This window comes from Scyliorhinus torazame, chromosome 24 (assembly GCF_047496885.1).
Source record: "Scyliorhinus torazame isolate Kashiwa2021f chromosome 24, sScyTor2.1, whole genome shotgun sequence".
In the NCBI taxonomy this organism is placed as follows: Eukaryota; Metazoa; Chordata; class Chondrichthyes; order Carcharhiniformes; family Scyliorhinidae; genus Scyliorhinus; species Scyliorhinus torazame.
The window spans coordinates 21,735,341-21,754,087 of NC_092730.1; the positions used below are offsets into that span (position 1 = coordinate 21,735,341).

Genomic DNA, 18,747 nt, shown 5'->3' on the forward strand with positions numbered 1-18,747 from the left:
TGCTGTACCTGTCCTGGAAGCTTCCCTGATTTCAGTGAGCTCTATTTTATTGGAGTGTGGGTGTTGAGAGGACAGAGAGACAGGGCACGAGGAAATATCATTGTGAGGCTGTGACAGACAGGAACCCTGAGCTTTGGGACTTACAGTAACTGCAGCTGGTCCTGCCTGCGAATCAGGGCGTTTTTCTTATTAACCAGCACGAACCACTCCTGGATGAGCTTTTCCTCTTCAATCCGGTCTTGTCCTGTAATCGACAGTGACTGAGATTGTAACCCAGCATTTCCCCAGAAATCTGCCTGACCTTACACTGCCCCACTCTTCCCCACCCGGCCCCACTCCCCCCCCCCCTCCCTCCCCCCCCCAGCCCCACAACCTCCTCCAACTCCAGCAGACATCTCACACACACAGACACTCGCTCGCTCACACACACACACACACGTTATGGGCGAGGCGTTTTCAGAACCCCAAAATGTATCATGGAGTTCAACCAACCTCCCCCTTTAATGGATTTGTTGCTTTTCCGAGCACACGGCTTGTTCCCTAGGTGTGGGATTACAATTATGGACACGTGGGTTTTTAAACACAAAACACTGTTTATTCCATGAACTCAACTTAACATCTTAAATAAACATTGGATCTCTTAACACCCCTTACTTCAAAGATAACTCCAAAAATATTGCAACAGTAAATAACTCCTTAAAATGTTCCTTCAAACTTCCAAGAGACTTCACACCTTTAAACAGTCTCACATCAGGTTAAAGGATATATATATTTTCTGTAGAATGGCAGAGATATATTAGCTTGGTTGACTTTACTTTAAATCACCCAAATGATCCAAAGATAGTCTTTCATGGCAGAGATCCAGCTCACTGCAAAACACCGACACACACCCAGCTCTTTTCCAAACCAGAACTTCTCAAGCTGCTGTCTCAAACTGGCTTTCTCACTTTTAATCAGCTCACAGCAAAACCAGCCAGGCACTTTTCAAACTAACTGCAAAACCAAACTGCAAAATGGCTGAACTGAGCTGAGCTCCACCCACTCTCTGACATCACTGTTTTCTTAAAGGTACATTGCTTACACATCCATTTCTTAAAGGCACTCTCGCATGACACCTCCCCCCCAAGAAAAAATAAATAAACCATCAACTTCAAGATGGTTTAATTTTTCACTTTTGCACCATCCACTAAGAAATGCACACAGTGAATATACATTTTCATTTAAAGTAAACACACACAAACAGGGATAATAATATCGTCCATTTTTCTTTGTTCTTCTTCCTCCAACCGAAATCCTTCTCGATTGACAGTCTCTTTGAACAAAGTCTCTGCACGATCCATCCGTTCCCCTACTCCTCGGAATTTCTCTTCAGAATCAGATACTTTAGTTCAATCTGACCACAGAGCCCCTTGCAATTCTCCAATACAGGAGCATTGGTTACCACAGCTTTCAGGCCGTCAAATGCCTGTTGAAAGTCCGCTGTCCCAAGAATTTTTTTAACCTTTCTTTCGAAGACCTCCATACGATGGTTTAAATGTTCTTTCCATGTCTGGAAGTTGGAAATAAAAGCAGATTGTCCCACTTTCTCCATGCAATCCTTCACACGTGGGATAGGAGAAGAGTCCGTTCTTGTAACTGCATTCACCTTTCTATAGTCCACACACAACCATTGGGTACCGTCTGGTTTAGGTACCATCACTACGGGTGAGCTCCATTGGCTGCAACCCACTTCAATTATGCCATTCTTCAGCATACTCTCAATCTCTCTGTTAACCTGTGATAATTTTAAAGGATTAAGTCTATATGGATGTTGTTTGATAGGAACAGCATTTCCCACATCTACAGAGTCTGCACGTTCTCCCCGTGTCTGCGTGGGTTCCCTCCGGGTGCTCCGGTTTCCTCCCACAGTCCAGAGATATGTGGGTTAGGTGTCGCCACGGGGATAGGGCGGGGGAGGGGGGAATGGGCCGTTTGTGGGGGTCGGCGCAGACTCGATGGGCCGAATGCTCTCCTTCTGCACTTGGAGGCACTCCAGGCTCTACGTCCTCCTCAGTGGGGTCGAATCTTCTGTCTCCTCCCAAGTGGATTTGTCCTGTGGGAAAGATGTGTCCGAATTGGAGAGAGCCCGGTAGAGGTCGACAAGAAAGGCCCCAGGCACGGGGAACTTCAGTTCCGAGGATAGATTGGAGAGGGTCGGGACCGTTCCCCGCGGAGAGAAGAATCCGGGCTCGCAGGTCGAGAGCGAGAGGGACGCAGATTGTAGGTGATTTGTGAAAGGAACAAACGCGACGTGAGAAAAATCTTTTCCACGCAGCGAGCGGCTCAGGGTCTGCCTGGAAGGGTGGCGGAGGCCTGTTCGATCGAGAGCTCCGTGGGGGGGGGTTACGGTTATTTGCACAGAAATAATGTGCGGGCGGGGGGTGTTTATGGGGGAAAATGCAGGGGAGCGGCGCTAAGTCACGGCGCTCGTTTGGAGAGGCGCTGCAGGTGCATGGGGGCGAATGGTTCCTGCGCCCGTGACAATTCTGTAATCCTGAAAAAGACTCACTCTGTAAACGTCACGGACCCGAAACTCATCGAAGCTCTTCAATCCGTTAATTTCTGCTTTGACGCACCCTGTCAACGTTTAATCGTCGGTTTAGTCGACATACTCCTGGGGGACGGGCGCCGATCAACACATTATCTTCAAACTAAGTCGATCGCAGGCAGAGGTGACTTAAGCTCATCAATCTTCATCTCGGTTGAATATGACCCGACAATAAGGTGGACAGAATACATTCAGCTTGCCACGAGGCAAGGGAACACGAATGTGCCCACTCCCCACTGTGGTGATATACATCACTGTAAGTACACAAAGGGTTAATGTACATACACTACACCTAGCTAGACACTAGAGGGAGCACCAGAGACATGACAGTCAACCAATAGGTCAGTAAGATAGGACACGACCAATGGGCAGTCACAATACACACAGAGGTGACACTACCACAGGGGGACATTACACCAACCCATATAAAAGGACACAGCACACATGCTCAGCCTCTTTCCAGTGGAGATACTCAGTGAGTACAGACACAGGGTTGATTGAACATCACACCCACCACGTGGATTGTAGCAGACTGGTTCGTCAGTCTGAGTAGCTATAGAAGGATTAACAGTAGAGTCGAATCCAAGTAGAAGAATTGTTAATAGTTCAATAAACGTGTTGAAGCTATCTCCTTTGTCAGAGTGCACATCAAGGAAGCCGCTTGTGCTACGTCAAGAGCAGAACAGAACACCCCCGGCGGAAGCAGCTATCACGCCACTTACCAGTCTCCATGATGCTCCTGAGGTCGCTCTCAACCATGGCCGCCCGGGTATCGATCTGCTTTTGCTCCCGTTCCAGGGCCATCAGTTCGCCCAAAACGTACTGGCTGGTATCTCGCAGCTGCTGAGGGCAGACACACAATGGTCAGCGTGGGAGGGCGGGGGTAGGCATGGAGTGGGACACACAGCGACAGACCCGTCCCCACCAGTACTGTACCCCAGTGTTATACAGTGACAGACCCGTCCCCACCAGTACTGTACCCCAGTGGTATACAGTGACAGACTCGTCCCCACCAGTGCTGTACCCCAGTGTTACACAGTGACAGACCCGTCCCCACCAGTACTGTACCCCAGTGTTATACAGTGACAGACCCGTCCCCACCAATACTGTACCCCAGTGTTATACAGTGACAGACCCGTCCCCACCAGTACTGTACCCCAGTGTTATACAGTGACAGTCCCGTCCCCACCAGTACTGTACCCCAGTGTTACACAATGACAGACCCGTCCCCACCAGTACTGTACCCCAGTGTTATACAGCGACAGACCCGTCCTCACCAGTACTGTACCCCAGTGTTATACAGTGACAGACCCGTCCCCACCAGTACTGTACCCCAGTGTTATACAGTGACAGACCCATCCCCACCAGTACTGTACCCCAGTGTTATACAGTGACAGACCCGTCCCCATCAGTAATGTACCCCAGTGTTATACAGTGACAGACCCGTCCCCACCAGTACTGTACCCCAGTGTTATACAGTGACAGACCCGTCCCCACCAGTACTGTACCCCAGTGTGATACAGCGACAGACCCGTCCCCACCAGTACTGTACCCCAGTGTTATACAGTGACAGACCCATCCCCACCTGTACTGTACCCCAGTGTTATACAGTGACAGACCCATCCCCACCAGTACTGAACCCCAGTGTTATACAGTGACAGACCCGTCCCCACCAGTACTGTACCCCAGTGTTATACAGTGACAGACCCATCCCCACCTGTACTGTACCCCAGTGTTATACAGTGGCAGACCCATCCCCACCAGTACTGTACCCCAGTGTTATACAGTGACAGACCCGTCCCCACCAGTACTGTACCCCAGTGTTATACAGTGACAGACCCTTCCACACAAGTACTGTACCCCAATTATACAGTGACAGACCCGTCCCCACCAGTACTGTATCCCAGTGTTATACAGTGACAGACCCGTCCCCACCAGTACTGTACCACAGTGTTATACAGTGACAGACCCGTCCCCACCAGTACTGTACCCCAGTGTTATGCAGTGACAGACCCGTCCCCACCAGTACTGTACCCCAGTGTTATACAGTGACAGACCCATCCCCACCAGTACTGGACCCCAGTGTTATACAGTGACAGACCTGTCCCCACCAGTACTGTACCCCAGTGTTATACAGTGATAGACCCGTCCCCACCAGTACTGTACCCCAGTGTTACACAGTGACAGACCCGTCCCCACCAGTACTGTACCCCAGTGTTATACAGTGACAGACCCGTCCCCACCAGTACTGTACCCCAATTATACAGTGACAGACCCGTCCCCACCAGTACTGTACCACAGTGTTATACAGTGACAGACCCGTCCCCACCAGTACTGTACCCCAGTGTTACACAGTTACAGTCCCGTCCCCACCAGTACTGTACCCCAGTGTTATACAGTGACAGATCCGTCACCACCAGTCCTGTACCACAGTGTTACACAGCGACAGACCCGTCCCCACCAGTACTGTACCCCAGTGTTATACAGTGACAGACCCGTCCCCACCAGTACTGTACCCCAGTGTTATACAGTGACAGTCCCATCCCCACCAGTACTGTACCCCAGTGTTATACAGTGACAGACCCCACCCCACCAGTACTGTACCCCAGTGTTATACAGTGACAGACCCGTCCCCACCAGTACTGTACCCCAGTGTTATACAGTGACAGACCCGTCCCCACCAGTACTGTACCCCAGTGTTATACAGTGACAGTCCCGTCCCCACCAGTAATGTACCCAAGTGTTATACAGTGACAGTCCCGTCCCCACCAGTACTGTACCCCAGTGTTATACAGCGTTAGACCCGTCCCCACCAGTACTGTACCCCAGTGTTATACACGGACAGACCCGTCCCCACCAGTACTGTACCCCAGTGTTATACAGTGACAGAACTGTCCCCACCAGTACTGTACCCCAGTGTTATACAGTAACAGACCCGTCCCCACCAGTACTGTACCCCAATTATACAGTGACAGACCCGTCCCCACCAGTACTGTATCCCAGTGTTATACAGTGACAGACCCGTCCCCACCAGTACTGTACCACAGTGTTATACAGCGACAGACCCGTCCCCACCAGTACTGTACCCCAATTATACAGTGACAGACCCGTCCCCACCAGTACTGTATCCCAGTGTTATACAGTGACAGACCCGTCCCCACCAGTACTGTACCCCAGTGTTACACAGTTACAGTCCCGTCCCCACCAGTACTGTACCCCAGTGTTATACAGTGACAGACCCGTCCCCACCAGTACTGTACCCCAGTGTTATACAGTGACAGACCCGTCCCCACCAGTACTGTACCCCAGTGTTATACAGTGACAGTCCCATCCCCAGCCGTACTGTACCCCAGTGTTATACAGTGACAGAACCCACCCCACCAGTACTGTACCCCAGTGTTATACAGTGACAGACCTGTCCCCACCAGTACTGTACCCCAGTGTTATACAGTGACAGACCCGTCCCCACCAGTACTGTACCCCACTGTTATACAGTGACAGTCCCGTCCCCACCAGTAATGTACCCAAGTGTTATACAGTGACAGTCCCGTCCCCACCAGTACTGTACCCAGTGTTACACAGTGACAGACCCATCCCCACCAGTACTGTACCCCAGTGTTATACAGTGACAGACCCATCCCCACCAGTACTGTACCCCAATTATACAGTGACAGACCCGTCCCCACCAGTACTGTATCCCAGTGTTATACAGTGACAGACCCGTCCCCACCAGTACTGTACCCCAGTGTTACACAGTTACAGTCCCGTCCCCACCAGTACTGTACCCCAGTGTTATACAGTGACAGACCCGTCCCCACCAGTACTGTACCCCAGTGTTATACAGTGACAGACCCGTCCCCACCAGTACTGTACCCCAGTGTTATACAGTGACAGTCCCATCCCCAGCCGTACTGTACCCCAGTGTTATACAGTGACAGAACCCACCCCACCAGTACTGTACCCCAGTGTTATACAGTGACAGACCTGTCCCCACCAGTACTGTACCCCAGTGTTATACAGTGACAGACCCGTCCCCACCAGTACTGTACCCCACTGTTATACAGTGACAGTCCCGTCCCCACCAGTAATGTACCCAAGTGTTATACAGTGACAGTCCCGTCCCCACCAGTACTGTACCCAGTGTTACACAGTGACAGACCCATCCCCACCAGTACTGTACCCCAGTGTTATACAGTGACAGACCCATCCCCACCAGTACTGTACCCCAGTGTTATACAGTGACAGACCCGTCCCCACCAGTACTGTACCCAGTGTTACACAGTGACAGACCCATCCCCACCAGTGCTGTACCCCAGTGTTATACAGTGACAGACCCGTCCCCACCAGTACTGTACCCCAGTGTTATACAGTGACAGACCCATCCCCACCAGTACTGTATCACAGTGTTATACAGTGACAGACCCGTCCCCACCAGTACTGTACCCCAGTGTTATACAGTGACAGACCCGTCCCCACCAGTACTGTATCCCAGTGTTATACAGTGACAGACCCGTCCCCACCAGTACTGTACCCCAGTGTTATACAGTGACAGACCTGTCCCCACCAGTACTGTATCCCAGTGTTATACAGTGACAGACCCATCCCCACCAGTACTGCACCCCAGTGTTATACAGTGACAGACCCGTCCCCACCAGTACTGTACCCCAGTGTTACACAGTGACAGTCCCGTCCCCACCAGTACTGTACCCCAGTGTTATACAGTGACAGACCCCACCCCACCAGTACTGTACCCCAGAGTTATACAGTGACAGACCCGTCCCCACCAGTACTGTACCCCAGTGTTATACAGTGACAGACCCGTCCCACCAGTACTGTACCCCAGTGTTACACAGCGACAGACTCGTCCCCACCAGTACTGTACCCCAGTGTTATACAGTGACAGTCCCGTCCCCACCAGTACTGTACCCCAGTGTTATACAGTGACAGTCCCGTCCCCATCAGTAATGTACCCCAGTGTTATACAGTGACAGTCCCGTCCCCACCAGTAATGTACCCCAGTGTTATACAGTGACAGTCCCGTCCCCACCAGTACTGTACCCCAGTGTTATACAGTGACAGACCCGTCCCCACCAGTACTGTACCCCAGTGTTACACAGTGACAGACCCGTCCCACCAGTAATGTACCCCAGTGTTATACAGTGACAGTCCCGTCCCCACCAGTACTGTACCCCAGTGTTATACAGTGACAGACCTGTCCCCACCAGTACTGTACCCCAGTGTTACACAGTGACAGACAAGTCCCCACCAGTACTGTATCCCAGTGTTGCACAGTGACAGACCCGTCCCCACCTGTACTGTGCCCCAGTGTTATACAGTGACAGACCCGTCCCCACCAGTACTGTACCCCAGTGTTATACAGTGACAGACCCGTCCCCACCAGTACTGTACCCCAGTGTAATACAGTGACAGACCCGTCCCCACCAGTACTGTACCCCAGTGTTATACAGTGACAGACCCGACCCCACCAGTACTGTACCCCAGTGTTATACAGTGACAGACCCGTCCCCACCAGTACTGTACCCCAGTGTTACACAGTGACAGACCCGTCCCCACCAGTACTGTACCCCAGTGTTACACAGTGACAGACCCGTCCCCACCAGTACTGTACCCCAGTGTTATACAGTGACAGACCCGTCCCCACCAGTACTGTACCCCAGTGTTACACAGTGACAGACCCGTCCCCACCAGTACTGTACCCCAGTGTTATACAGTGACAGACCCGTCCCCACCAGTACTGTACCCCAGTGTTATACAGTGACAGACCCGTCCCCACCAGTACTGTACCCCAGTGTTATACAGTGACGTACTGTACCCCAGTGTTACACAGCGACAGACCCGTCTCCACCAGTACTGTACCCCAGTGTTATACAGTGACAGACCCGTCCACCAGTACTGTACCCCAGTGTTACACAGCGACAGACTCGTCCCCACCAGTACTGTACCCCAGTGTTATACAGTGACAGTCCCGTCCCCACCAGTACTGTACCCCAGTGTTATACAGTGGCAGACCAGTCCCCACCAGTACTGTACCCCAGTGTTATACAGTGACAGACTCGTCCCCACCAGTACTGTACCTCAGTGTTGCACAGTGACAGACCCGCCCCACAGTACAGTACCCCAGTGTTATACAGTGACAGACCCGTCCCACCAGTACTGCACCCCAGTGTTATACAGTGACAGACCCGTCCCCACCAGTGCTGTACCCCAGTGCTATACACTGACAGACTCGTCCCCACCAGTACTGTATCCCAGTGTTGCACAGTGACAGACCCGTCCCCACCAGTACTGTACCCCCAGTGTTACACAGCGACAGACCAGGACGTCAAGAACAAAGATTATTGTTTGTTCTCCTCTGTGTGTCCCTACCAGCCCCCCCCCCCCCGCTGGTTGAACCTGCTTGCGGTCTGTTGGCAAGGTAACCGTGATGCCCCCTGTGGCTGGATAGCCAATGGACGCTCTGATTCTCGGAGTTGGAGTGCAGTCACTGTGCAGGATAGGGTGAAGGGGATCTCAGGAGTGGGCGGTACCAACCGGGTTGTCTTCCTCGACCTTGTTCTCCGGAAGGTTCTCTTTCTCCCGCACTCGCTCGTCCTGCCGTGAGTTCTGCCTCTTGACCTCTGCCCAGCCGGAAGGAAGGAGATTAGATATGATCAATGGTTCATTCGATGCGTTTAAAACTGTGACCGGTGGGGGGGGGGGGGGGGGGGGGGGGGGGGGGGGGGGGGGGGGGGGGGGGGGGGGGGGGGGGGGAGGGGGGGTGCGTTTGGAGGGAGTAAATGAGGGGAAACGTTGTACCCCCGTCAGTGGGAGGGTGGGGTAAACCCAGAGGGGACACGCAGATTGAGGAGAATCGGGAGAAGAACCAGAGGGGGGAGAATTTGTTTTTAAAGACAGCGACTTGTAGGCGGCCCGGAAGGAGATTCAAGAAGAACTTCCAGAATTCGGGGGATTTGGATCAATTTTCCCCATCACGGAACGGTTGCCGCTCAGAAGCTGGGCGCTCGCCCCATTTGGGTCTGTGCCGGCCCACTGTGAGGGCCATTCTCCCCCCCCCCCCACCCACCCACCCACCCCCCCCCACCCCACTACCACACCACCACCGCCCCCCCCCCCCCCCCACCTTTACCCCCTGCCTCCGCCGGACCTGAGGGCCGCGTATTCCAGGCCCCGCTGGTAACTGGTCTCCAGTCTGAAAATTTTCCATCCACCACCCCTCACCCTCTGTCTTCTCTGTGATAGCCAGTTACTTATCCAATTGGCCAAATCTCCCTCTGTCCCCACACCTCCTTACTTTCTTCATGAGCCGACCATGGGGAACCTTATCAAACGCCTTACTAAAATCCATGTATAGTACATCAACTGCTCTACCTTCATCTACACACTTAGTCACCTCCTCAAAGAATTCAATCAAGTTTGTGAGGCAAGACTTACCCTTCACGAATCCGTGTTACTTTAATTAAATACTTTTTTTATATACACACATTCACCTGGAACATATAATTTATGTTATATGCACATATTTAGAATATATAGAGTAGCTGAGCAGCCCCAGGCTGTCACAGCGGGGGATGGGGAAGTGTGGGGGTGGGACATGTGATATCTACACAGGAGAGGGCTGGGTCAGCACGTTCTCCCCCCGTGTCCTGCGTGGGTTTCCTCCGGGCGCTCCGGTTTCCTCCCACAAGTCCCGAAAGACGTGCTTGTTGGGTGAATTGGACATTCTGAATTCCCCCTCCGTGTTCCCGAACAGGTGCCGGAGTGTGGCGACGAGGGGATTTTCACAGTAACTTCATTGCAGCGTTATTGTAAATCTACTTGTGACAATACAGATTATTATTATTACCTGGCCGTTGCTCGAGACTGTGTTGCGTTCTGTCCTCTCTGGGCGAGGGCGCCTTGGTGGGTAACTCTGAGCAGATTTCCACCTGGATTTCAGCGACATCCACCTGTTGACAGAGGGAATGTCCAATTCAGTCAACGATTCAGACATCGCACCCAGGGGCTGTCTCGGAGCAGATCTCACAGTGCCACCAGATTGTTACAGTGAGGCTATATCTAAACTCAGTGTCACTGCTAACTCCGTGCTGTACCTGTCCTGGGAGTGTTTGATGGGGACAGTGTAGAGGGAGCATTACTCTGTATCTAACCCCATGCTGTACCCTGTCCTGGGAGTGTTTGATGGGGACAGTGTAGAGGGAGCTTTACTCTGTATCTAACCCCGTGCTGCACCTGTCCTGGGAGTGTTTTGATGGGGGACAGTGTAGAGGGAGCTTTACTCTGTATCTAACCCCGTGCTGTACCTGTCCTGGGAGTGTTTGATGGGGACAGTGTAGAGGGACCTTTACTCTGTATCTAACCCCGTGCTGCACCTGTCCTGGGAGTGTTTGATGGGGACAGTGTAGAGGGAGCTTTACTCTGTATCTAACCCCGTGCTGCACCTGTCCTGGGAGTGTTTGATGGGGACAGTGTAGAGGGAGCTTTACTCTGTATCTAACCCCATGCTGTACCTCCCCTGGGAGTGTTTGATGGGGATAGTGTAGCGGGAGCTTTACTCTGTATCTAACCCTGTGCTGTACCTGTCCTGGGAGTGTTTGATGGGGACAGTGTAGAGGGAGCTTTACTCTGTATCTAACCCCGTGCTGCACCTGTCCTGGGAGTGTTTGATGGGGACAGTGTAGAGGGAGCTTTACTCTGTATCTAACCCCGTGCTGTACCTGTCCTGGGAGTGTTTGATTGTGACAGTGTAGAGGGAGCTTTACTCTGTATCTAACCCCAGTGCTGTACCAGTCCTGGGAGTGTTTGATGGGGACAGAGTAGAGGGAGCTTTACTCTGTATCTAACCCCGTGCTGTACCTGTCCTGGGAGTGTTTGATGGGGACAGTGTAGAGGGAGCTTTATTCTGTATCTAACCCCGTGCTGTACCTGTCCTGGGAATGTTTGATGGGGACAGTGTAGATGGAGCTTTACTCTGTATCTAACCCCGTGCTGTACCTGTCCTGGGAATGTTTGATGGGGATGGTGTAGAGGGAGCTTTACTCTGTATCTCACCCCGTGCTGTACCTGTCCTGGGAGTGTTTGATGGGGACAGTGTAGAGGGAGCTTTACTCCGTATCTAACCCCGTGCTGTACCTGCCCTGGGAGTGTTTGATGGGGACAGTGTAGAGGGAGCTTTACTCTGTATCTAACCCCGTGCTGTACCTGTCCTGGGAGTGTTTAATGGAGACAGTGTAGAGGGAGCTTTACTCTGTATCTAACCCCGTGCTGTACCTGTCCTGGGAGTGTTTGATGGGGACAGTTTAGAGGGAGCTTTACTCTGTATCTAACCCCGTGCTGTACCTGTCCTGGAATGTTTGATGGAGACAGTGTAGAGGGAGCTTTACTCTGTATCTAACCCCGTGCTGTACCTGTCCTGGGAGTGTTTGATGGAGACAGTGTAGACGGAGCTTTACTCTGTATCTAACCCCGTGCTGTACCTGTCCTGGGAGTGTTTGATGGGGACAGTGTAGAGGGAGCTTTACTCTGTATCTAACCCCGTGCTGTACCTATCATGGGAGTGTTTGATGGGGACAGTGTAGAGGGAGCTTTACTCTGTATCTAACCCAGTGCTGTACCTGTCCTGGGAGTGTTTGATGGGGACAGTCTAGAGGGAGCTTTACTCTGTATCTAACCCTGTGCTGTACCTGTCCTGGGAGTGTTTGATGGGGACAGTGTAGAGGGAGCTTTACTCTGTATCTAACCCCGTGCTGTACCTGTCCTGGGAGTGTTTGATGGGGGACAGTGTAGAGGGAACGAACAGGCTCCGGAATGTGGCGACTAGGGGCTTTTCACAGTAACTTCATTTGAAGCCTACTTGTGACAATAAGCGATTTTCGTTTTCATTTCCCTCTCTGGCGACATCACGAGAGTCGCAGCCGCTAAGGGCCCCAGGATGTGCGCCATGCGGGGCCAGGGGGAAAGGGGAGCTCGAGGGCGGGGCGGTGGGCGTAAACCGCGCCCGCACATATTCCTTCTCGTCGAGGAGGCTCAGGACTGTGTGGGGGAGGGCTGGTTATTCTCCGGAGCCGGAGCCTGCTGAATTCCGTGCAGATTTCCGCTCCCTGCGATCCCGGATTGCGAATCCGAGCCGCGGTCCCCGAGGAACGTGGGCTGTTCTCCCCTTTTGAGACAGAGAGAGAGAGAGAGAGAGAGTGAGCAGACTGGTAGAGATTTCATCTGAGGGCCTGACCCTCAGGCGAGCGGATGGCGGCCTAGAAGGCGAGGCCTCGGCGGACTACCTCAGCCGCCAATACGCCGGCTCTTGTCGGCCTCGCTCCGCTTGGCGAGCCAACCATCCGGTCGGCTGAGCTAAGCCCCCGTGGCGTCCCTCTCCTGGGAGCGACCGGGCCGCCAATGGTTAACGAGGGCTGAGAGGGACTGAGTAAGAGAGGGCGGGGAGATGGATGTGTTTGGTGTGTGAGTCAGCGCTGGGTTGCCCAAAATAACCCGGTGATGGGCCCATGCAGGAACTGAAAGCAGAATCAAACTCCGCCAAGGCCACATCTGGCTACAGCCAGCTAATTTGTGTCTTTCGTGTTGAGTTCGCCGCCCTCCCCTCCCGTCTACCAGCCCCCTGTACATGTACGCAACGCTGTGAGGCCCTTCTGCTAGGCCTCACACATCCCCCACCAGAGCACGAGACAGAGGCTGAATTTGGGAGTCACCTCCGGACACGCACAGCTCCCGGGTGTCCCGGCCCCTCCCTGTCCCCCCCCTCCAACCCCCCCCCCCCCCCCTTCCGGGTCTGCTATTCTCCCACCAGCGCCGTCGCAAAAATTTTTTTTTTTTTTTACCTCTGCTTTTGAGCCGGCGGCAGCCTCGCCCTGGGCCTGGCCCCCCTCGGCCTCCTCCATCGAGTCGCTGCGGCGCCGTGACCGCCTCCTTCTCACCAGATCGGCGTCCCTGATGTGCGAGAATCCCGACTTGCCCGACCTGCCGGGGGAGCGGCTCTCCGCCGGCTGCGCGCGGGGCATCCGCTCCGGCCTACCCGGGGCGTTCCTGCTCTCGGCGCCGCCCGCCGTGGCCGACGGCTTGTCGGCGGGCGGCGGCTGCTGCTGGGCTGACCCGCTGGGCACGCCGGCGCCCTCTGGCGGTCGCGCGCCGCCCCTTCCTTCTCTCTCCGGAGGTTTCTCCGGTGTCGGAGGGAGTTCGGGGCCCTCGGGCCGCCCCGTCCTGCCCCGGGCTGGGCCTCCTCTCCGGTTCCTCAGCAGTCACCGGCGTGGCGTGGTTCAGGGTTGGCTCCTCCAGGGGCCTCCCAGAGTCCTCCGCAGCTGGCGGGTGCGCAGGCTTCCCATGGTCCCTCTGAGTGAGCGGTCCCTCAGAAGAGGGCGTCTCTGGAGGCCTCTCATGATCCTCCATGATGACCAGTGCTGACACGGTGGGATCTTCACTGATAAACAGCTCGATGGGTGTTCCGTCATCCGCCGGGCTGGGCTCATCCAATGGCCGAGCAGGATCTTCTGCTGCTGACAACCATTGGCCAGTGCATGCCCCTTGGAGCTGGGTTCAGGCTCCGCTGTTTTCCCATGGTTCTCTGTCATGGACCAGTCCCTGGGTTTCCCATGATCCTCTGGGGTGACTTGCTTCCCATGAGCCTCGGAGGCAGGCAGCCACACAGGTTTCCCATCATTCCGTGTGTCGGGGCGACGCCCCGGGCTTCCCATGGAATTCTGAAGCAGCCTGCTCCTCGTGATTCGCTCCAGCAGAAAGCTCCCTGGTCTTCCCATGATCCTCTGAGGCTTTCCCAGCATCCTCTGTAACGACCAGTTCCCGGGTCTTCCCATGATCCTCTGAGGGTGGGCAGCCTTTCCGATTTCCCAGCATCCTCTGTAACGACCAGTTCCCGGGTCTTCCCATGATCCTCTGGGGGGTGGCGGCTTCGCCAATGCCCCAGCATCCTCTGTGACGATGAGTTCCTGGGTCTTCCCATGATCCTCTGGGCAAGGCGGCCTCTCTGATTTCCCATGATCCTCTGTAATGACCAATTCATGGTTCTTCCCATGATCCTCTGAGGGTGGCTGCTTCTCCAACTTCCCATGATCCACTGAGGGAGGCGACCTCTCCAATTGGCCATCAACTTCTGTAACAACCAGTTCCCGGGTCTTCCCATGATCCTCTGAGGGAGGCGGCCTCTCCAATTGGCCTTCAACTTCTGTAACAACCAATTCCTGGGTCTTCCCATGATCCTCTGAGCAAGGCGGTTTCTCTGATTTCCCATGATCCCCTGGAACGACCAGTTCCTGGGTCTTCCCATGACCCTCTTGGGTAGGCGGGTTCGTCAATTTCCCATCATCCTTTGTGATGGTCAACTCCTTGGTCTTCCCATGATCCTCTGGGGTAGGTGGGTTCGCCAATCTCCCATCATCCTTGGTGATGGTCAACTCCTGGGTCTTCCCATGATCCTCTGAGGGCGGTGGCCTCACGGTTTTCCCATCAACCCCTGCCGTGGCTGCTTCCCGGGTCTTCCTGCGAGCCTTCGCGACCGGCACCTCCTTGGGCCCCTGGCCCTCCTCTGAGACCTCCCCGGGGCCGCCCGGGGCCCTTGGACCGGCGCTGCCTCCGCCCCAGACGTCCCCTGGCCAGCCAGAGGCCCGGACGCTGGGGCCAGGCCGGCCACGGTCGAACGGTTCCGAGGGAGTGGGGCACCTTTGGCCTGGTGCCCGCCGCAGTGGGGGGAGCCGGCGGGTGAGTTCGCCCGAGGGCAGGCTTGGACCTCCGGGCTCTGGTTGTCGGCGAGCAGGACTTTGCTGTTCTCTTCAGGGGCCTCCCCTCTTGGGCCTGCTGGGCTTCTGCGGCGCTGAGCTGACCTGGTGGGCCTCCATTCTCTCAGAGTAAAACTGGATGGGGTCCAAAGAGCTGTGCGGGTCTGAGTCAAAGTTGCCTACCTTATAGGTGCTGTGGTTACTGTTCTCCTCAATCTGCACCACATTGAGCTCTTGGCCGGTGAAGTGAGCCCTGATCTGACACAGGTAGGTCATCACGATGAGCTTGTCCGGGATGGCCAGCAGCACCATATCGGCGGGCTCCAGGAGACGGGAGATACCCAGACTGGCAAACCCGTCGAACGCCTGCAGAGGGCCGAGGAAACAGAGACAGCGTCAACAGCGAGGACAACACAATTTCTCCCAATCGACCCTCACGAATCCTTTAATCGTCTGAAATCCCTCGATTAGATCCGCCCTTTAATCTCCCTTCGTTCCTGGGTTAAGGGCCATCGCGGGCTAGGCCCCAGCTTTCAGTCCCCATCCCTAATTGCCCCGACAAGGGGAATACAACTGTCCCCGAGCGAACACAAGCCTCGCCTGGGCAACCCGTCCTCGTCATTTAGCCCCAGTGTCATTCTGAGGACCCACTCGATTTAATCGCCCTCTGAACCTTCTCTGGTCCTGAGGAGAACAATCCCAGCTTCGCCAATCCCTCCACCTTCCATAAAATCCATAGAAGGAGGCCAATCTGCCCATCAGGTTTGCACTGGCCCTCCACACCTACCGAGGCCCAATCCCACCGCCCTATCCCCGTAACCCTACCTAAGCTGCACATCTTTGGACACCAAGGGGCAATTTAGCACGGCCAATCCACATAACCTGCACATCTTTGGACACTAAGGGTCAATTTAGCACGGCCAATCCACCTAACCTGCACATCTTTGGACACTAAGGGACAATTTAGCACGGCCAATCCACCTAACCTGCACATCTTTGGACACTAAGGGGCATTTAGCACGGCCAATCCTCCTAACCTGCACATCTTTGGACACTAAGGGGCAATTTAGCACGGCCAATCCACCCAACCTGCACATCTTTGGACACTAAGGTCAATTTAGCACGGCCAATCCACCTAACCTGCACATCTTTGGACACTAAGGGACAATTTAGCACGGCCAATCCACCTAACCTGCACATCTTTGGACACTAAGGGACAATTTAGCACGGCCAATCCTCCTAACCCGCACATCTTTGGACACTAAGGGACAATTTAGCACGGCCAATCCTCCTAACCCGCACATCTTTGGACACTAAGGGACAATTTAGCCACGGCCAATCCACCTAACCCGCACATCTTTGGACACTAAGGGACAATTTAGCACGGCCAATCCTCCTAACCCGCACATCTTTGGACACTAAAGGACAATTTAGCACGGCCAATCCTCCTAACCTGCACATCTTTGGACACTAAGGGACAATTTAGCACGGCCAATCCTCCTAACCCGCACATCTTGGGACACTAAGGGACAATTTAGCACGGCCAATCCACCTAACCTGCACATCTTTGGACACTAAGGGACAATTTATCACGGCCAATCCACCTAACCCGCACATCTTTGGACACTAAGGGACAATTTAGCACGGCCAATCCACCTAACCTGCACATCTGTGGACACTAAGGGACAATTTAGCACGGCCAATCCTCCTAACCTGCACATCTTTGGACACTAAGGGACAATTTAGCACGGCCAATCCTCCTAACCCGCACATCTTTGGACACTAAGGGACAATTTAGCACGGCCAATCCACCTAACCTGCACATCTTTGGACACTAAGGGGACAATTTAGCACGGCCAATCCACCTAACCCGCACATCTTTGGACACTAAGGGACAATTTAGCACGGCCAATCCACCTAACCTGCACATCTTTGGACACTAAGGGACAATTTAGTACGGCAAATCCACCTAACCTGCACATCTTTGGACACTAAGGGGCAATTTAGCACGGCCAATCCACCTAACCTGCACACCTTTGGACACTAAGGGGCAACTTAGCATGGCCAATCCACCTAACCTGCACATCTTTGGACACTAAGGGACAATTTAGCACGGCCAATCCACCTAACCTGCACATCTGTGGACACTAAGGGACAATTTAGCATGGCCAATCCTCCTAACCTGCACATCTTTGGACACTAAGGGACAATTTAGCACGGCCAATCCACCTAACCTGCACATCTTTGGACACTAAGGGACAATTTCACACGGCCAATCCACCTAACCTGCACATCTTTGGACACTAAGGGGCAATTTAGCACGGCCAATCCACCTAACCTGCACATCTTTGGACACTAAGGGACAATTTAGCACGGCCAATCCACCTAACCTGCACATCTTTGGACACTAAGGGACAATTTAGCATGGCCAATCCACCTAACCTGCACATCTGTGGACACTAAGGGACAATTTAGCATGGCCAATCCTCCTAACCTGCACATCTTTGGACACTAAGGGACAATTTAGCATGGCCAATCCTCCTAACCTGCACATCTTTGGACACTAAGGGACAATTTAGCACGGCCAATCCACCTAACCTGCACATCTGTGGACACTAAGGACAATTTAGCATGGCCAATCCTCCTAACCTGCACATCTTTGGACACTAAGGGACAATTTAGCACGGCCAATCCACCTAACCTGCACATCTTTGGACACTAAGGGACAATTTAGCACGGCCAATCCACCTAACCTGCACATCTGTGGACACTAAGGGACAATTTAGCACGGCCAATCCACCTAACCTGCACATCTTTGGACACTAAGGGGCAATTTAGCACGGCCAATCCTCCTAACCTGCACATCTTTGGACACTAAGGGACAATTTAGCACGGCCAATCCACCTAACCTGCACATCTTTGGACACTAAGGGACAATTTAGCACGGACAATCCACCCAACCTGCACATCTTTGGACACTAAGGGGCAATTTAGCGCGGCCAATCCACCTAACCTGCGCATCTTTGGACTGTGGGAGGAAACCGGAGCACCGGAGGAAACCCACACAGACACGGGGAGATTGTGCAAAATCCATACACAGTCGGCCGAGGACGGAATTGAACCCAGGTCACTGGCGCCATGGGTGGGGGGGGGGGGGGGGGGGGGGACCCGGGTCACTGGCGCCATGGGGGGTGGTCTGGAGTCACATGTAGGCCAGACCGGGGTAAGGACGGCAGATTTCCTCAATTCCCTAAAGGGGACATTAGTAAACCAGATGTTTCTTTTTAAGACAATCGATGATCGTTGTCACGGTCACCGTTATCGAGACCGAGCTTTATAATTCCAGATTTTATCAATTGAATTTAAATTCCTGTCAGCTGCCAGCGTGGGTTTCGAGGGGGG

At 53.8% G+C, this 18,747-nt stretch overlaps 1 protein-coding gene across 1 annotated transcript in view; it reads right to left on the reverse strand.

Moving 5' to 3' along the window:
• LOC140399957 (EH domain-binding protein 1-like) overlaps positions 1-15,707 on the reverse strand; it is a 34,036-nt gene extending 18,329 nt beyond the window's left edge. The window contains exons 1-5 of the mRNA XM_072489450.1: positions 15,529-15,707; positions 10,452-10,554; positions 9,140-9,225; positions 3,310-3,430; positions 145-244 (exon numbers count right to left, since the gene is read on the reverse strand). Of these exons, the coding sequence (XP_072345551.1) occupies positions 145-244; positions 3,310-3,430; positions 9,140-9,225; positions 10,452-10,554; positions 15,529-15,657 (539 nt within the window). The 5' untranslated portion in view covers positions 15,658-15,707. The remainder of the gene's footprint in view (positions 1-144; positions 245-3,309; positions 3,431-9,139; positions 9,226-10,451; positions 10,555-15,528) is intronic.
• Between the last annotated feature and the right edge of the window lie 3,040 nt (positions 15,708-18,747).